This window comes from Suillus subalutaceus (genome assembly GCF_016647625.1).
Source record: "Suillus subalutaceus strain FC151 chromosome Unknown DFJ58scaffold_45, whole genome shotgun sequence".
Classification (NCBI taxonomy): Eukaryota; Fungi; Basidiomycota; class Agaricomycetes; order Boletales; family Suillaceae; genus Suillus; species Suillus subalutaceus.
In genome coordinates this window covers 143,078-156,292 of record NW_024540294.1, presented here as the reverse complement: position 1 = coordinate 156,292, position 13,215 = coordinate 143,078, and the positions used below count along the sequence as shown (strand labels likewise).

General features: G+C 48.1%; 4 protein-coding genes across 4 annotated transcripts; 1 reads left to right on the top strand and 3 right to left on the bottom strand.

The window, feature by feature from the left end:
- Nucleotides 1-10: 10 nt before the first annotated feature.
- DFJ58DRAFT_345457 (uncharacterized protein) lies at nucleotides 11-1,861 on the bottom strand. Its single transcript, XM_041379959.1, has 5 exons — nucleotides 987-1,861; nucleotides 756-923; nucleotides 491-707; nucleotides 346-412; nucleotides 11-294 (listed from the first exon to the last, which is right to left on the bottom strand). The coding sequence occupies exons 1-4, from the start codon at nucleotides 1,489-1,491 to the stop codon at nucleotides 346-348; spliced, it is 957 nt and encodes a 318-aa protein (XP_041244492.1). The 5' UTR covers nucleotides 1,492-1,861; the 3' UTR covers nucleotides 11-294.
- Nucleotides 1,862-2,508: 647 nt separating this feature from the next.
- On the bottom strand, nucleotides 2,509-5,529 carry DFJ58DRAFT_745346 (OPT oligopeptide transporter). The gene is made up of 11 exons (XM_041387383.1): nucleotides 5,358-5,529; nucleotides 5,210-5,287; nucleotides 5,066-5,158; nucleotides 4,778-5,016; nucleotides 4,670-4,724; nucleotides 4,527-4,616; nucleotides 3,535-4,475; nucleotides 3,238-3,483; nucleotides 3,037-3,182; nucleotides 2,848-2,984; nucleotides 2,509-2,798 (listed from the first exon to the last, which is right to left on the bottom strand). The coding sequence occupies exons 1-11, from the start codon at nucleotides 5,425-5,427 to the stop codon at nucleotides 2,596-2,598; spliced, it is 2,298 nt and encodes a 765-aa protein (XP_041244491.1). The 5' UTR covers nucleotides 5,428-5,529; the 3' UTR covers nucleotides 2,509-2,595.
- A 1,319-nt stretch (nucleotides 5,530-6,848) lies between these two features.
- On the top strand, nucleotides 6,849-8,344 carry DFJ58DRAFT_345332 (uncharacterized protein). Its single transcript, XM_041379958.1, has 3 exons — nucleotides 6,849-7,043; nucleotides 7,105-8,009; nucleotides 8,062-8,344. Exons 1-3 carry the CDS (start codon nucleotides 7,025-7,027, stop codon nucleotides 8,287-8,289), a joined length of 1,152 nt encoding a protein of 383 aa, XP_041244490.1. The 5' UTR covers nucleotides 6,849-7,024; the 3' UTR covers nucleotides 8,290-8,344.
- On the bottom strand, nucleotides 8,062-13,198 carry DFJ58DRAFT_879981 (allophanate hydrolase subunit 2-domain-containing protein; the record flags this gene model as incomplete). Its single annotated transcript, XM_041394521.1, has 20 exons — nucleotides 8,062-8,644; nucleotides 8,698-8,774; nucleotides 8,832-8,947; nucleotides 8,982-9,050; nucleotides 9,099-9,137; nucleotides 9,193-9,351; nucleotides 9,407-9,469; nucleotides 9,521-9,568; nucleotides 9,625-9,732; nucleotides 9,789-9,914; nucleotides 9,963-10,109; nucleotides 10,173-10,416; nucleotides 10,469-10,908; nucleotides 10,964-11,390; nucleotides 11,444-11,676; nucleotides 11,730-12,008; nucleotides 12,061-12,248; nucleotides 12,298-12,415; nucleotides 12,468-12,536; nucleotides 12,587-13,198. 20 exons carry the CDS (start codon nucleotides 13,196-13,198, stop codon nucleotides 8,400-8,402), a joined length of 3,807 nt encoding a protein of 1,268 aa, XP_041244489.1. The 3' UTR covers nucleotides 8,062-8,399.
- Between the last annotated feature and the right edge of the window lie 17 nt (nucleotides 13,199-13,215).

Here is a 13,215-nt window from a genome sequence, read left to right as displayed (position 1 = left end):
GCACGTCGAGCTTGAAGGGTGGTCCATGAGGTAATCCTTTATTGGAGGAATCGACTGTCTTCCTTGTATTTGTAACCGTCTGCAGTTTCGCCAACTACTTGCATTTGTAACACAGATTTGAATCAAGTGTGGCGGGTAGCGGGCTCCGCCACGAGCGGCTCTTCGCGTTATATAGGTAAAAAAAAGTGTATTGGACGACATGCAGACCACTTCACTGTAGAAAAACACTATCTCAATGTCATCTCTAGATTTATATGTAGAGTGCCATCGCAGTCGAGATAAATTGTATTCGTCCTACAATAAATCAGTTCAAGTCATTGCAGCGGAAGGTAAGAGAATACTTACTCAGTTTATGAGCTTGTCACCAAAAACACAGTCGAAGGCGAGATATGCTTGTGGCACTCTGGCCAATCTGCATAGCGAAAGAGAAAACAAGGAATCGTTGAAAACATCATCAGTACGCGTTGGCTTTGAATGAAACGGGACCTACCTCTTAGGTGCAAGTATGGGCTCTGTCGAGTCATCATCCGTCACTCGTAAATCTTGAGATCGAGTTGCACGGCACCAGCCAGGTTTAACCCCTCCGTGTGCCTTGATAACGAGCACGATTTCCGGACGTGCGGGCGAGCTATGCCGCGAAAGACGCAGGCTGATGTACCACCCGATCATTGAAGGCGTTGTACAGAAATACACCACCCATATACGCCCTGCAAGGATTGATCAGCGTGAGGAACACTAAGAAACACGGACTATACCCCCGGCGACAAATTCTATGCCCAGTACCTGAGCCATGCGCAGGCGTTTCTGGAACATCCTGATACGGAGACAAGCAACGAACTTGTTCTCCAACAGTTTATCCCCTGTCTGGACCTGAACCTCATCTGGTGGACAATTCAGAAGGCGTCTCAATGATTCGTCCTTGGCTAATTAAGTGCAAAATAAGTTAGTCAATGCGGCGAGGGCAAATATTACTGGCTTGCACTTACAATTGATCACGCGTCCCAAATTCAGCTGCGCAAACGATGCGTGGTCATTAATGATCATGCACGCGAGGCGCAAGTCATTGAAGCAAACAGACGAAAATCGGGGGATGAAGGCAGCAAATGCAGACACAGCCTCCCATCGATGATTCATAACCGCCCAATACATCGCCGTATGACCTTCGATGATGGGTGTTTGCAAGAGGTTAGAAAAATCCGCAGGCGAGAAAGCAGCCTGAGTAACACAGGTTTCGATGACTGGGGCAATAGAAGAGGGGATAAAATCAGGAGCGGAGACGATATCACGGATGCGAGATAGGACCATTTTCCGTCTCTGTCGGTAGGAAAATACAGATGACAAAAACTGTCTGAATGGTGGTACTAGTTGTCTGTTAGTACCTTTGGTGGAATCTGCTGATGACACAAGTGTAGAAATGTTATCGTAAGAGGGTGGTGGGCTCTGAGTAAGTAACCTGCTATCATCGGGGTCTTCAAATTTGGAAGCCATCATGGAAGGGAAGGGAAACAAATTAATAGGAGGTATCAGGGCTCATATAATATAGGGGCCTCTGTTACCTTCTTGCATTAATATTGATGTGCACTTGTGTGCTCTTGCCTCTCTCGACCGTTCACCCCCTTGCTTTCGTTACAGTCCCGTTGTGCTCGAAAACGATTTGAGTAGTTTGTTGGCACCGTATTTGGCTTGGTGCGCTCCCTCCCTGGCAGTGGTGTTCATCGCGCGAAAGCTGCCAATTTTGGTATTATATCGCAACATTTTCTTAACCTTCGTGCTCTTCTCCTCCCTGTAACCCAGCCTGGGAGGTTGGCGTAATTCGCTGATGTTGGCCGTTGCCTCTTTGGTGTGCAGGTGACCTTGCTAATGTCTATGGTGAAGAGGTGGCTGCAGCACTACGTCTCCCTCCTCGACTGTCTGACGTATGTTTCTCTCGTGTTCGGACAATACGATCTCGTGGTCTACCCTTGATCTCGACACTTTGACGAGAACAAAAGGTGGCGGAGGATAGCAGAGGGGACCAATGATGGTACAAAAATTGGACTGAAGGTGGGAGGAAAGACGGTTGGTGATTAGGGGTACATCTCACAACACAAACGTAGGATACAGGATCAAGTAGACTGGAAATGAGAAGTAGATCAGATTGACCAGGGTAGCTATACGAATAGGCACTGCTCACAAAGCGTCGGGAAGGAGACTAGATATGAATGCAGGACTGATGCCACGATTGCGAAGCGTATAAATCAATATTGTGGCCACTTCAACAGCCATATATAGATGGCCACTCTTCTTGCTGCCTATAGGTCACCATGGTTGACGTTGGAGGCGATGCTAAGGTAGAGTGCACGTGGGAAGCAAAGGTTTAGATCACATAAGCAGAAAAAAAAGGGAGATACAGACTCGCGCACCAACGAAATTGGCTCTGTAAAATGCGCGGAACATTCAGATCGAGAAGGAGTTGGGGTATGAATCACATGAACATATGTAAGGAACGGCCCGGGAACATCACAAGTACCAAAAGAGCAGCAAGGAAAATAAATTGATACTCGTAACATAAACACCTTCATATATACACCCTTATATATACAACTACAATATTCCCTACCATGTTGATGGCCCAAAGGTGCCATTGATAGTGTAGTACGACATGGCCTTCCCATCTGCTGTATTCAAGAACACATTGTTGCCCCACCATTTTGCGACGTTGTTTGCGCCGATGGTGCCGTTTTGCGGGTACTGCAGACAGAAGAAGATCAAGATGATAGAAACTGCAAGTCCAGAGTCGAGTGCAGCAGCCAGGACATCTGCGGGGCGTTAGTAGGTTGAATGAGAGTGGAGGGGATAGATACGTACAGTTGTACTTTGTCCACCATGAGAAATGGCGGCGGCGGATAACGTACTGGAATATGAAACCGACGATTGCCCAAGGCACGTAGTTGACGGCAGTCGCTGGTGGTATGTAGGACGTTCCAGTGAATATTACGGGGAAGCTATGCGCTCATTGTTAGTTTTCGAGGGCAAGCAAGGCGGATGGATACATACTTGATGTAACGAATGATGCTGTTCGGCCACTTGATAGAAATGATCCAAGCGCCGAGGGGGCAAAGCACGCCAATGAGGAAGAACCAAAGGAGGCCGCCGTACATTTGGCCGGAGGAGAACTGACGCTGAGGACCAATAACACCCCACTGCCAGACCATCTTGAATAAACAAAAACACAGCACATATCAAATTGAAACTTACGATGATTGATGCAGTGCCGAACACTTGAGTGTTGGGGCAAATGAAACCGTCAGGTTGTTTCGTGCTACACATGTCCACGATGTTGGTAAACATCCAAGCTTGCACGCCGAGCTGTACGGTTCCAGCGATAGCAGCCGCGCTGACCTGTGCAAAGAACATCGTGCGGGGAGGAATTTTCATGTAATGACCGAGCTTGAAGTCCTGGGCGAACTGCAACGCTTGCGCCATTGTAATATAACCCCATGTCTAGATAGGCACGTTAGGGACTGCACCAGACAACGCAAGGACTCTACTTGCCTTGAAAAGCATCATTGCCAATGGGCGTCCAGGGATAGCGTATCCAACGACCAACTCCGTAATAACATTCAGACCGACTTGTTGATTCGTGATAGCTTGAATCATGCCAATGGGAATGATGTAGAGGAAAGCAATTATAAGTGCGAGAACGAAGCCCCACACCGGGAACTGGGTAGGCCAGACTTCAATGACAATGATGCCGAAAACGAACATGATCACGAAGATGATAAGGTACCACCACTCTGGAACCTGACGGTACCTAGCCATGAGACGTGCATGGATGTCCGGCTGTTCGTCGATTGAGCGACGCGACTGGGCCCAGATCTGCTTGCGGAAGAAGAGGATGGCGTGCGTAATGGTGGCAGTGATTGACGCAAATGACAGACCGTAAGACACTGCAAAAGTTGTCGACAGGAACAGAGGGCTGTATGCCTCATATGCAGTAGCATTGAGAGTTCCATCGGTGCCAAGAATCGCAGTGACATCGTAGGCGGCACCCGTGTTATCGTATGACGTGCGAGACATGATGGGCAGGAATTTAGAATACCAGGTATTAGTATAATAAAGGATCGGGGTAAGGATCCAGAAAAAGAACACAAAGCCAACGAGAACGTTAGCCTCGCTCCACCATGGCGTTGCGAGTGGGTTCATAACATAAGTAATTTGGGCCCAGTCGAACGTAATCAAGCTCATGCCAAGGCCGCTTTCATAGCCAAAGAGCTGGTTGACGACGACGTTATCTGGAGCGATCCAGCACACCCAGGTGAAGTAGCTGAGAGCTTGGAACAGATAACCTGGGATGAAGTACCATGCACATCCCGCGGAGAAGACATAAACAAAGAAGCGCTCTCGTGAAATACCACCGCGATTGCCAATACCAGCGTATGATTGCGCATGGAGCGTATTAAATAGGGCGCACGTAACTAAGTTTGTGGGCCAAACTGATTACAAGTGTTAATTCTCTAGAAACATGTATACGAGGCAGGACTCACTCATGGAGGGGGGAAGAACCAGGAATCGACGCATAACGCCACCCAGTGAGAAGCCAATGAGCTGGGTAGACATGACCAACATCCATTGATCTACGCTGATATGAGACCTGATAACATATCGTTCAGACTCTGGACATACTTACAGCTGAAGTTGGGAGTTTGACCGTAGAACACTCTCTGCACTGCAACAATGTCGGTCTGGCAAGATGTTATTAATTTGTATTGACGAAAACCCGAGCAAACGCACGTACCGCATATGCAGATTGCCATCCGACGGTAGCCATAATCGTGACTAAAACGTGCTCCTTGATCGTGAATGGTCCGGGGTTCAAGCGGACGCCGAATATTGAAATATTGGGCACGACAGCTGCCCAGAGACGACCCATGGGAAATGACAATAGTTGGGCAACCATGCCGGTGATGTTGACGGAGGGATATCGGAAATAGAAGAACTGGTTCATACCAGGGACGATAATAACCCAAAAAAAGCCTGATTTCTAATCAGCTACATGATGCCTAGCGGATTTTTCTGCACTTACCCATAACCCATGAGCGGAGAGTGCTAACGGGTATGGACATGTCATCAGTGTTGGATACAGCCGATCGTACTTCAGGATAAGGCGAGTCATCCTCTGCGACGGTCTGGTCAGAGTGAATTTTAGCACTCAAGATGATGGGCTAACCTAGAATGCCAGTTAAAGCTTCTTCCTTGTTGATGTTTGGGTCATCAAAATCAGCAAGGGGTAGAGCACCGATAGCAACTAAAGATGTAAAAAATTTCCACGTGAGTATGATTACAATCTTAGTAGAATCAAGGGGAAATGAACTGACGGGCTGCTTTCTCAGAGTCAATCTTATCGACTGAGCCAGTACCGCTCGAATGCCCAGCGTAAGCCGACATGATGGTGAGGAAGGACGAATGGTCGGAAGACAGGCATGGTAGTGACCCCGGCTTTTGTACGATTTTCGTAAGTATGTAAGTGCAAAGAAAGATGCAAAATGATACACATGGAACATGCGAGCACTATTTCAAATTTCCCTCTATTCATGCCGGTCAATTGCCATAAATGTAAATATATTCGGCCGGCAAAGCAAAATTGAATCTCGATCTACTACCGGTCGCCGATCAGTTCCTACTAGTTCCGTTCATGTTTCCCGGAACTCAATTATTGTTCGGGATATTATGCTGGATATAGTACTGGGGTCTTTACTAAAAGTACTAATACCTGCAAGTCCAGTGCACTGGCAGCTGCCTATGGTCCTTTCGAAATTCGGTTGTGGTTGGCCAGAGTCGTGTACTAGTCCGTCGGCGGCGGCACGCAGAATCCCTACTGATAGTATCAACCCCGGACTCATTTCCACATCGAACTGTACCGAATTGTGTCAATTTTCCACCTCGATTCGATTCGCCTTTAAATCCAAACCACATCGCACCCTGTGATCATGAGGCACTCCCACGACATTCTCACCATGATTCCTACTTGGCATCAACTTGAATGGATTCGCCATACACTCTGATACTATTACCCATTCGTCCGAAACTCCGAGTCGCATACTAAGATCCTCTCATCGCTACACTAGTACTGCCCTCAGATAGGCTGGCTGTCACGGTATACCCGCGATCCCCTTGCATCTTCCAACCTGCCAGGGGCCCTTTTGGCTCGTAGTACCATATTTATAGAGATCACGTTCATTCGTCGATAATACCGCGGTCAGGTGTTTCAAGACAGATGGAAGAATCCCATCATGGTTCCTGGTCAAGAACGTGCCTAACGCCATGAACCTAGGTCAGAGGCGACTTCCTCGGGCACTTTCAGACCGCGATCTGATATCAACCATGTGGGTTATCGGGGCAAATGTCACTTCGCACCAACAGTTTTCACGCAAGCACATGCTCAGCTGTTAATCATAAAAATAAACTTACCTGCGAACAGGGGTTACCGGTTTACCCATGACGTGCTCAGGATTCATTTTGGATAATCGGCCGCAGCCGATTGATTTCACCCGACTGAGCTCCCACAAGAGACGTCTCGGGCCGCCTCTAGCTACTACCCATTCACAAAACAGTAAGTTGATTGTAACACGGGACAAATCATGGCAACGAGGCGATCTTCTAGCCTGCATGCAATTAATTATCCTTGTCATGTATATATAGGTGACGAGATTGCGTAATTTCGGGCGTACGTCTTATCCACGGCACTGATCTTGAAGTAGATATCGTCGTCCATTACTTGACATGCGATATTGCTCACTTCAGAGCTCCTCTCGGACTATATAATACACCGCCAGACTGTATACAATCACGGTGCAAGTCCGACTTGGTACTATTACTAAGAGGTCCTTGTTTATAATTATTTGTATCTAGTATAGTTCAGTCCCTCCGAGTCGAACCGTATCGCAGATCAACCTCTAGTTACGAACTTACTGCCTTTGTGGCACATATGTTCGTCCGATAATAGTTAACATCTTGCCAATCTACGGTATAATTTTGAACCATCATGGATTTCTCCTGGTCCAGTGAGTTATTCTATCATCAACTGTAAATCCTCAACTTGCGACCGTGATGCTTGTGTATTAGCTCCTCTTCGCCGCAATGGTCAGACCATCTTGCCTCTAATCCCAAACGAAATATATCTTGCGACTTTCGAGTGTATAGCCCCAACTGATCAGCCACTGAGAGAGCAATACGTTGGAACCTTCTCAGCCCTCGCACTCGTGTGCCGTTTTTTCTGCTCCGTCGCGTTGCCGCGTGTCTTTGAGCGTGTCACATTTTCGGGGGATACGAACAGCAACAGGACGCAGGCTTCACGCAAGACGAAATGGGCCAGGCAGATTGTGGCAAATTCTGAGCCAGCCAAATCGGTTGCACTATACGTCAAGATGTGCACCTTCGAACTTTGGGATCTTAATGAGGAGGCGAAGTGGCTCCTCTTTCCGTTCGCAACGCTATATTGCCAAGCAATGGCGCGCATGTCGAACATTCAAAAAGTGGTCTTCTCTACTTCTTTTGTGAAGAAAGATCATTGGGAAGCGCTGGCAGAATTGAAGCAGCTCGAGGTCCTTGAGTTCCGCTCCTGCTCCTTCATAGAAGATCCACCTGATAAAGAATTGACCGTTCGCACTGTCATGCTCTTTCGTACAAGAAACTCTCCAACTACCTTCACCCTTCGGCCAATCGCAACTACTTCCATACGCTCGCTCAGTGCAGATGATGTAGAGGCAGTCCTGAAGATCGTGGCCTTTCGTCAGCTTACCATCGACAAATTGGTTCTCATTCAACAAAATTTCGACATGGGGCTGCTACTTCACGTGTTTCGGCGTCTGCCTGACCTCCAGAGCGTAACCTTGGCACTGAAAGAAAGAGCGGTGGCTTCGTCGCTCCCAGTCATTGGCAAGCTTCCACTGAAAAAGCACTTCACTCGCTTGCGTTCTTTTACTGTAAAGGATACTGGTTACCTTGTGCCACGGGACGAGACGGAGATGGTACGCTTTATCTCGCGTATACTACTACTTCCCCAACTCATTTTCGTGGTAGCTGATATCCGCTCTCTGTGATGGACCTGGTACCCTTCCTAGCTTGGAGGAACTCAATTTTCACTTCATCACAGTTGATGGATGGACAACAACCCTCGACATCATCTCTGACCGCTTGAACGGGACAATAATACCGGCATTTCCCAATGTGAGGTACATTAATACTGATGCCGGTTCCATACGCTTGGAAGAAGGCGACTGGAAAGTACACTACTCGAATAGATATTGAGTAGGAGTAAATTCGGGAATGTATGACGTAGGGCAATGTGTTTGCCTTCCCCATATCGAATATTTATTGTGTCCACTCCAATATTACAACCTTACACAGGCTACACGTAACTATTCAAACCATGCGAGAATGTCCCCCACTTGAACACTTGCTCCTTCCCTAATCCCTTTACCTAAGCTTTTCACTACCTTTCCAACATTCTCTTCTCCTGCAAGAATATTAATCTCGGTCTTCATCGCTTCGAGGATGACCAGAATATTATCGGCAGATTGTATGACGTCTCCAGGCTGACATTTGATCTTCCAAATAGATGCTGATATGGAAGAAGTGATGCTTGTACTACCAGGTCCAACGTCTGCGGACGAGTTAGTTAAAAAAATTCGGACATTCGAACCTTACTGGTCATACCTGTGTCATCCACCAATGCCGTAGGCGGAGCTTTCGCCGCTTTCTGCGCCTGCCATACACGTAACAGTTCGGTCTCGCTTACAACGTCACCTGTAATTAATAGGTTGTAGCTCATCGTTTAAGGCCTCACTTACTGTGCTTCCTCTCTCGCTGTTCCTTCCGCCTGTTTTCGCTTAAACTCCGTAATCTCTTGCTGTATGCCGTCAGTGAATGTGATGTACGCCGCCATGGAAAAGACCGCTGGCTCGATCTATCACCGCATGACATTGTTACCCATAATTCACTCCGTAAGAGGTACCGCCGATGTCACTTGCCTTGAATTTATACTGTCCGGCATTAAATTCCTGTTCAATCTTCATGACATGTTAGCCCAGAAGTATCCCTCCAATAAACAGGCACACCTCGAGATAGCGTTCCTCGCTGACGGGTTCAAAGAGGATCTGTGAAATTGTTTTTAGTAAAAAAGCGAACAACAGACCTGCATTAACAACGCACCTGGTCAAATGGCTGAAGCAACCATGGTCGATCGGAGGCAAAATCAGGCCCCTTTCCCCAGGTTTGCCAAGCTGGAAGCGTGCGCCCAAACAGCTGGTATCCTCCAGGCGAGACGACGGGATAAATGGCCGCCACGGGACCAGCGATGCCGACCGCTCCCTGCAACAATTCAACATATCACCCATTTGATTTTTTCTGATTAATTGAAACTTACACCGGGAGTGTATGTTCTTGAAGGATTCATTTTCTGCCCGACCAAACGGCATCGCGGGTCAATCTGCTCTATTGTTAACAGCAAAATCATTCAATTCCGTTGACATCGCCTTACCGGGACTAAGAAAGGACAAGCTAGATAAAATCCGACGCCAAAAACGAGCTTTGGCTTTATTTAAGCGCCGAGATACAGTAATGATTATTCGGAAGGGCACGTACCCAAGCAGAATCCATTAGTTTCTGAAGCGCCTCATCGACAACCACCCTCCAGACCATTATTTCGCGCAAGGTAATCAATGTTGCTGGGTAAATAAACCGCGCTGGTTTCTTGTAGTTCGCATGTATCGTTGCAATGCTTCACGACACCACTGATCGTCGAGTACGATCGGGAACGTGATCTTGCGCCCGGGGAACTGGAGGTCCGATGCGGAATCTGGTAATGAGCGCTCCGTGTTTAATAGGATGGCAAGTACGTCAGCCTGGGAGATCATCGAAGGATCATAATGGCACTAACAACTCCGATTAGACCACAATCTTGACGATAAAAGGAAACGCACCATCGTGGAGCGAATGCATGGAGCAAACGCCCATATGCCTTTTATGTTCCTCTTACGCACTTCCGATTCTAGCGCATGTACGCGCGCTCGAAGAACGAAATCTAGATGCATCTCTCCATATTCTACCAGAATAGCGGAGTCGCCAGCCTGATACAGCACCTCAGGCGTTAGATGTGACGATCATCGGCGATCGTGATGTAGCGAACATACCTGCCGGAATGTTACGGCAGGTCTCGGGCTTCCTGGTAACCACTCATTTCTGTGCAGGATTCCGGATAATTCCCTACCTTCCAAAGGACCATCTAAGAAGCCAATATGTGGTGGAGATCCAGCGACAACGGTCTGCACGGCCTCAATCCATCTGAGCGGAGCTTTCATACAAGCTTGTGCATCCTGCCATGAAATCTTGCGAAAGGTCACCGTACTACCAGGACTCAATTGCCCCAGCTTCCACCTATGGGTATCGATGAGCAGAACTCACTTGGTCTGAACTGAGAGTCACCTACCTTTCCCCAGTCGCGACAGTACACAGGCAGACATACCCACCCATGTCTGGTCCTTCGTTCGTTAAGATAACGGGTGTGTCTCCGTTCACGTTAACCGTCCCTAACGCATATCCGTTATCTAGGATATTACTCGGGTGAGATCCGCCCTCGCCACCAGTGTTACGGGCCCAATCTATGCTTTGATTGCTCTCCAGCCGTATCCCCATTCTGTTACTCGATGAACTAACGGACCACTTCGCCAAGTAAAACTTGGCGTTTCCTTCAGGGGTCAAAATTTCCGCATCATCATGTGGTCCAGCCAAGACTTGAATAACCCAATCTTGAGGATAAACCGGGATGAGGCTTTGGGGGAGTAGAAAGGCTACTGGACCTGTCTTATCTTGCTCTGATGATGATTGCGAACTCAAAGCAAGTTGATCGCCGACTCTAAGTGATCTTCCCTGAGGGGACGGTGAGCAAAAACTAAGTTTTAACAAAATGTAGAACTCGGAGTACCTGATAGCCTCCAAGGCCCATCGACGTTGACTTAGATCCAAGATATTGTGGCACTTCAGGGAAGCCGCCTCTGATTGCTAGATATACTCTGAACCCAGGACCTGGCAGGCCCGCAATGTCGAGGATCGCATTTTCGGAGACGGTGAGGCGAGCCCACATTGAAACCTGCTCTCCGTTGATCTTAACAGTTGCTGGCTTGCCGGTTATCGCTACAATAGCAAAACTGTGGAATTTCAGCTTGCATCCAGCGCCGGGGAGGGTGACGATCTCCAATGCCTCCGTTTGCGCTGTATTGCCAGCAAGTATGTTGGCCGCGCTGAATGCCTGAGAGTCCATGGGGCCGCTTTGCGGGATGCCTAGCCCGATACGCCTGCCGGGTAAGTCTTGGATAGTCATTTCAATACCAGCTGATAGGACAGTGAATGCGCTTCGAGATAGATTAGTCTGTGGGTCGTATGGTTCATATCTAACTGCGCGTACCTTGGGGAGAAATCAAAGTTATCCAAAAACCGTGTTGTGGCCTTCCCTTCTTTGAAAATAGTGCTATCACATATTGAAGCGAGGTAGGCCAGGTTGTTCGGCGGGCCGAAGACTTTGCAGGCTTTCAATACTTGAACCATCCTGGAAACCGCTTGTTCTCGCGTTGAACCGGTCACGATTAATTTGCATATCAAAGGGTCGAAGAACCGAGTCACTTCCGTTCCCGTTGACACCTGCAAAGTTTACATTTGAAGGTAGAGTGCTGGACACAGGGCGACATACATACCCAACTGTCAATGCGAAGCCAATTCTCTTGTGGGAATTCCACGAACTGTAGGATGCCTGGACTGGGTTTGAAGCCTTCTGAGGGGTTTTCACAGTAGACTCTGGCTTCGATGGCGTGGATACGACACTCAACAAGGTTCTTGTCATAGATAGCCTGCGTCATGCTGGGACTCGCGTGATCAAGACCACTCGCTTCAGACCGCTGTGCAATTCCTTGTGCTAACATCATTTCTACGAGGTCCAGGCCAGGGTGTATAGCCTCTGTGATGGCATGCTCAACCTGCATGCAATTAGAGGACGTGTTTCCTGGCATAGATCACCACACTACGCACCTGGATACGTGTATTCATTTCAAGGAAGAAAAACACCCCCGACTCATCGTCCACAAGAAATTCTACGGTACCTGGCTCGCAGTAAGTAAGATACGACCACCGATAATTGTAGGCTATCCAACCTGCAGATGAATATTTGATGGTCCTGCACAGCTTGACGGCTGCATCGCACATGGCTTCACGAAGACCTGTGAAATATCAACACATGCTACTCCACCAACTGTCTTAATAACTTACCTGAATGACCTGTAACGAATGGACTCGGGGTCTCTTCCACAACTTTTTGATGTCTCCTTTGAACACTGCATTCCCTCTCCCCCATGTGTACCACATCGCCCAGTCCGTTACCGAACACCTGTTATGCCGAAATGGAGCACAGGGCGAATTCAAGTTTCACAGATACTGACCTGTATTTCAATATGGCGTGCTGCAGGGTAGTATCGTTCAATAAAAACTCCCCCGTTATGAAACAGTGACTAGGGGATGTGCATTCAGCTTCAACAAGTGTGTCAACCATCATACTTACAGTTGCCCTTTCTTGAGCACTGATAAAGCACTCGGAGAGGTCGCTGCTATTTCGACAAACAAGAAGGCCCATGCCCCCTCCCCCAGCTGTCGCTTTCAGAATCACAGGAAAACCAATCGTATTTGTTATGCCTAGGGCCTCATCGAGAGTGTTTACAAGTCCTTGGGATCCTGGAACGAGCTGCAAACCAGCATTTGCAGCAAGACGTCGGGCTTCGTGCTTTAGACCCATGATCCGAATAACGTCTGGTTTCGGACCGAGCCAGATCATCCCAGCTGCCTCTACAGAAAGCGCAAATTCCTCATTCTCCGAGAGGAATCCATAACCTGGATGAACCATGGTAACCCCATACTGCTTGCATATCGAGATGATGATAGCACTTGATAAATACAGCTTCGACTCTGATGCTAGTTGCTGTTGGTCGCTGGCGCGGTCCTGCAAATGAGCAGCCTCGTCTGCGATGGTAACGTGAGGGGAGAGGGCGTCTGACGAGGTGTAAATGGCTACTGTTGCTAAACCCAGCCGCTGAGCAGTTCGAATGATTCGAACAGCAATCTCTCCTCGGTTTGCAATCAATAGCTTGTGGCTAGCATATTCGCTATTGAGTAACATGTTAGTGGTGATGCGTG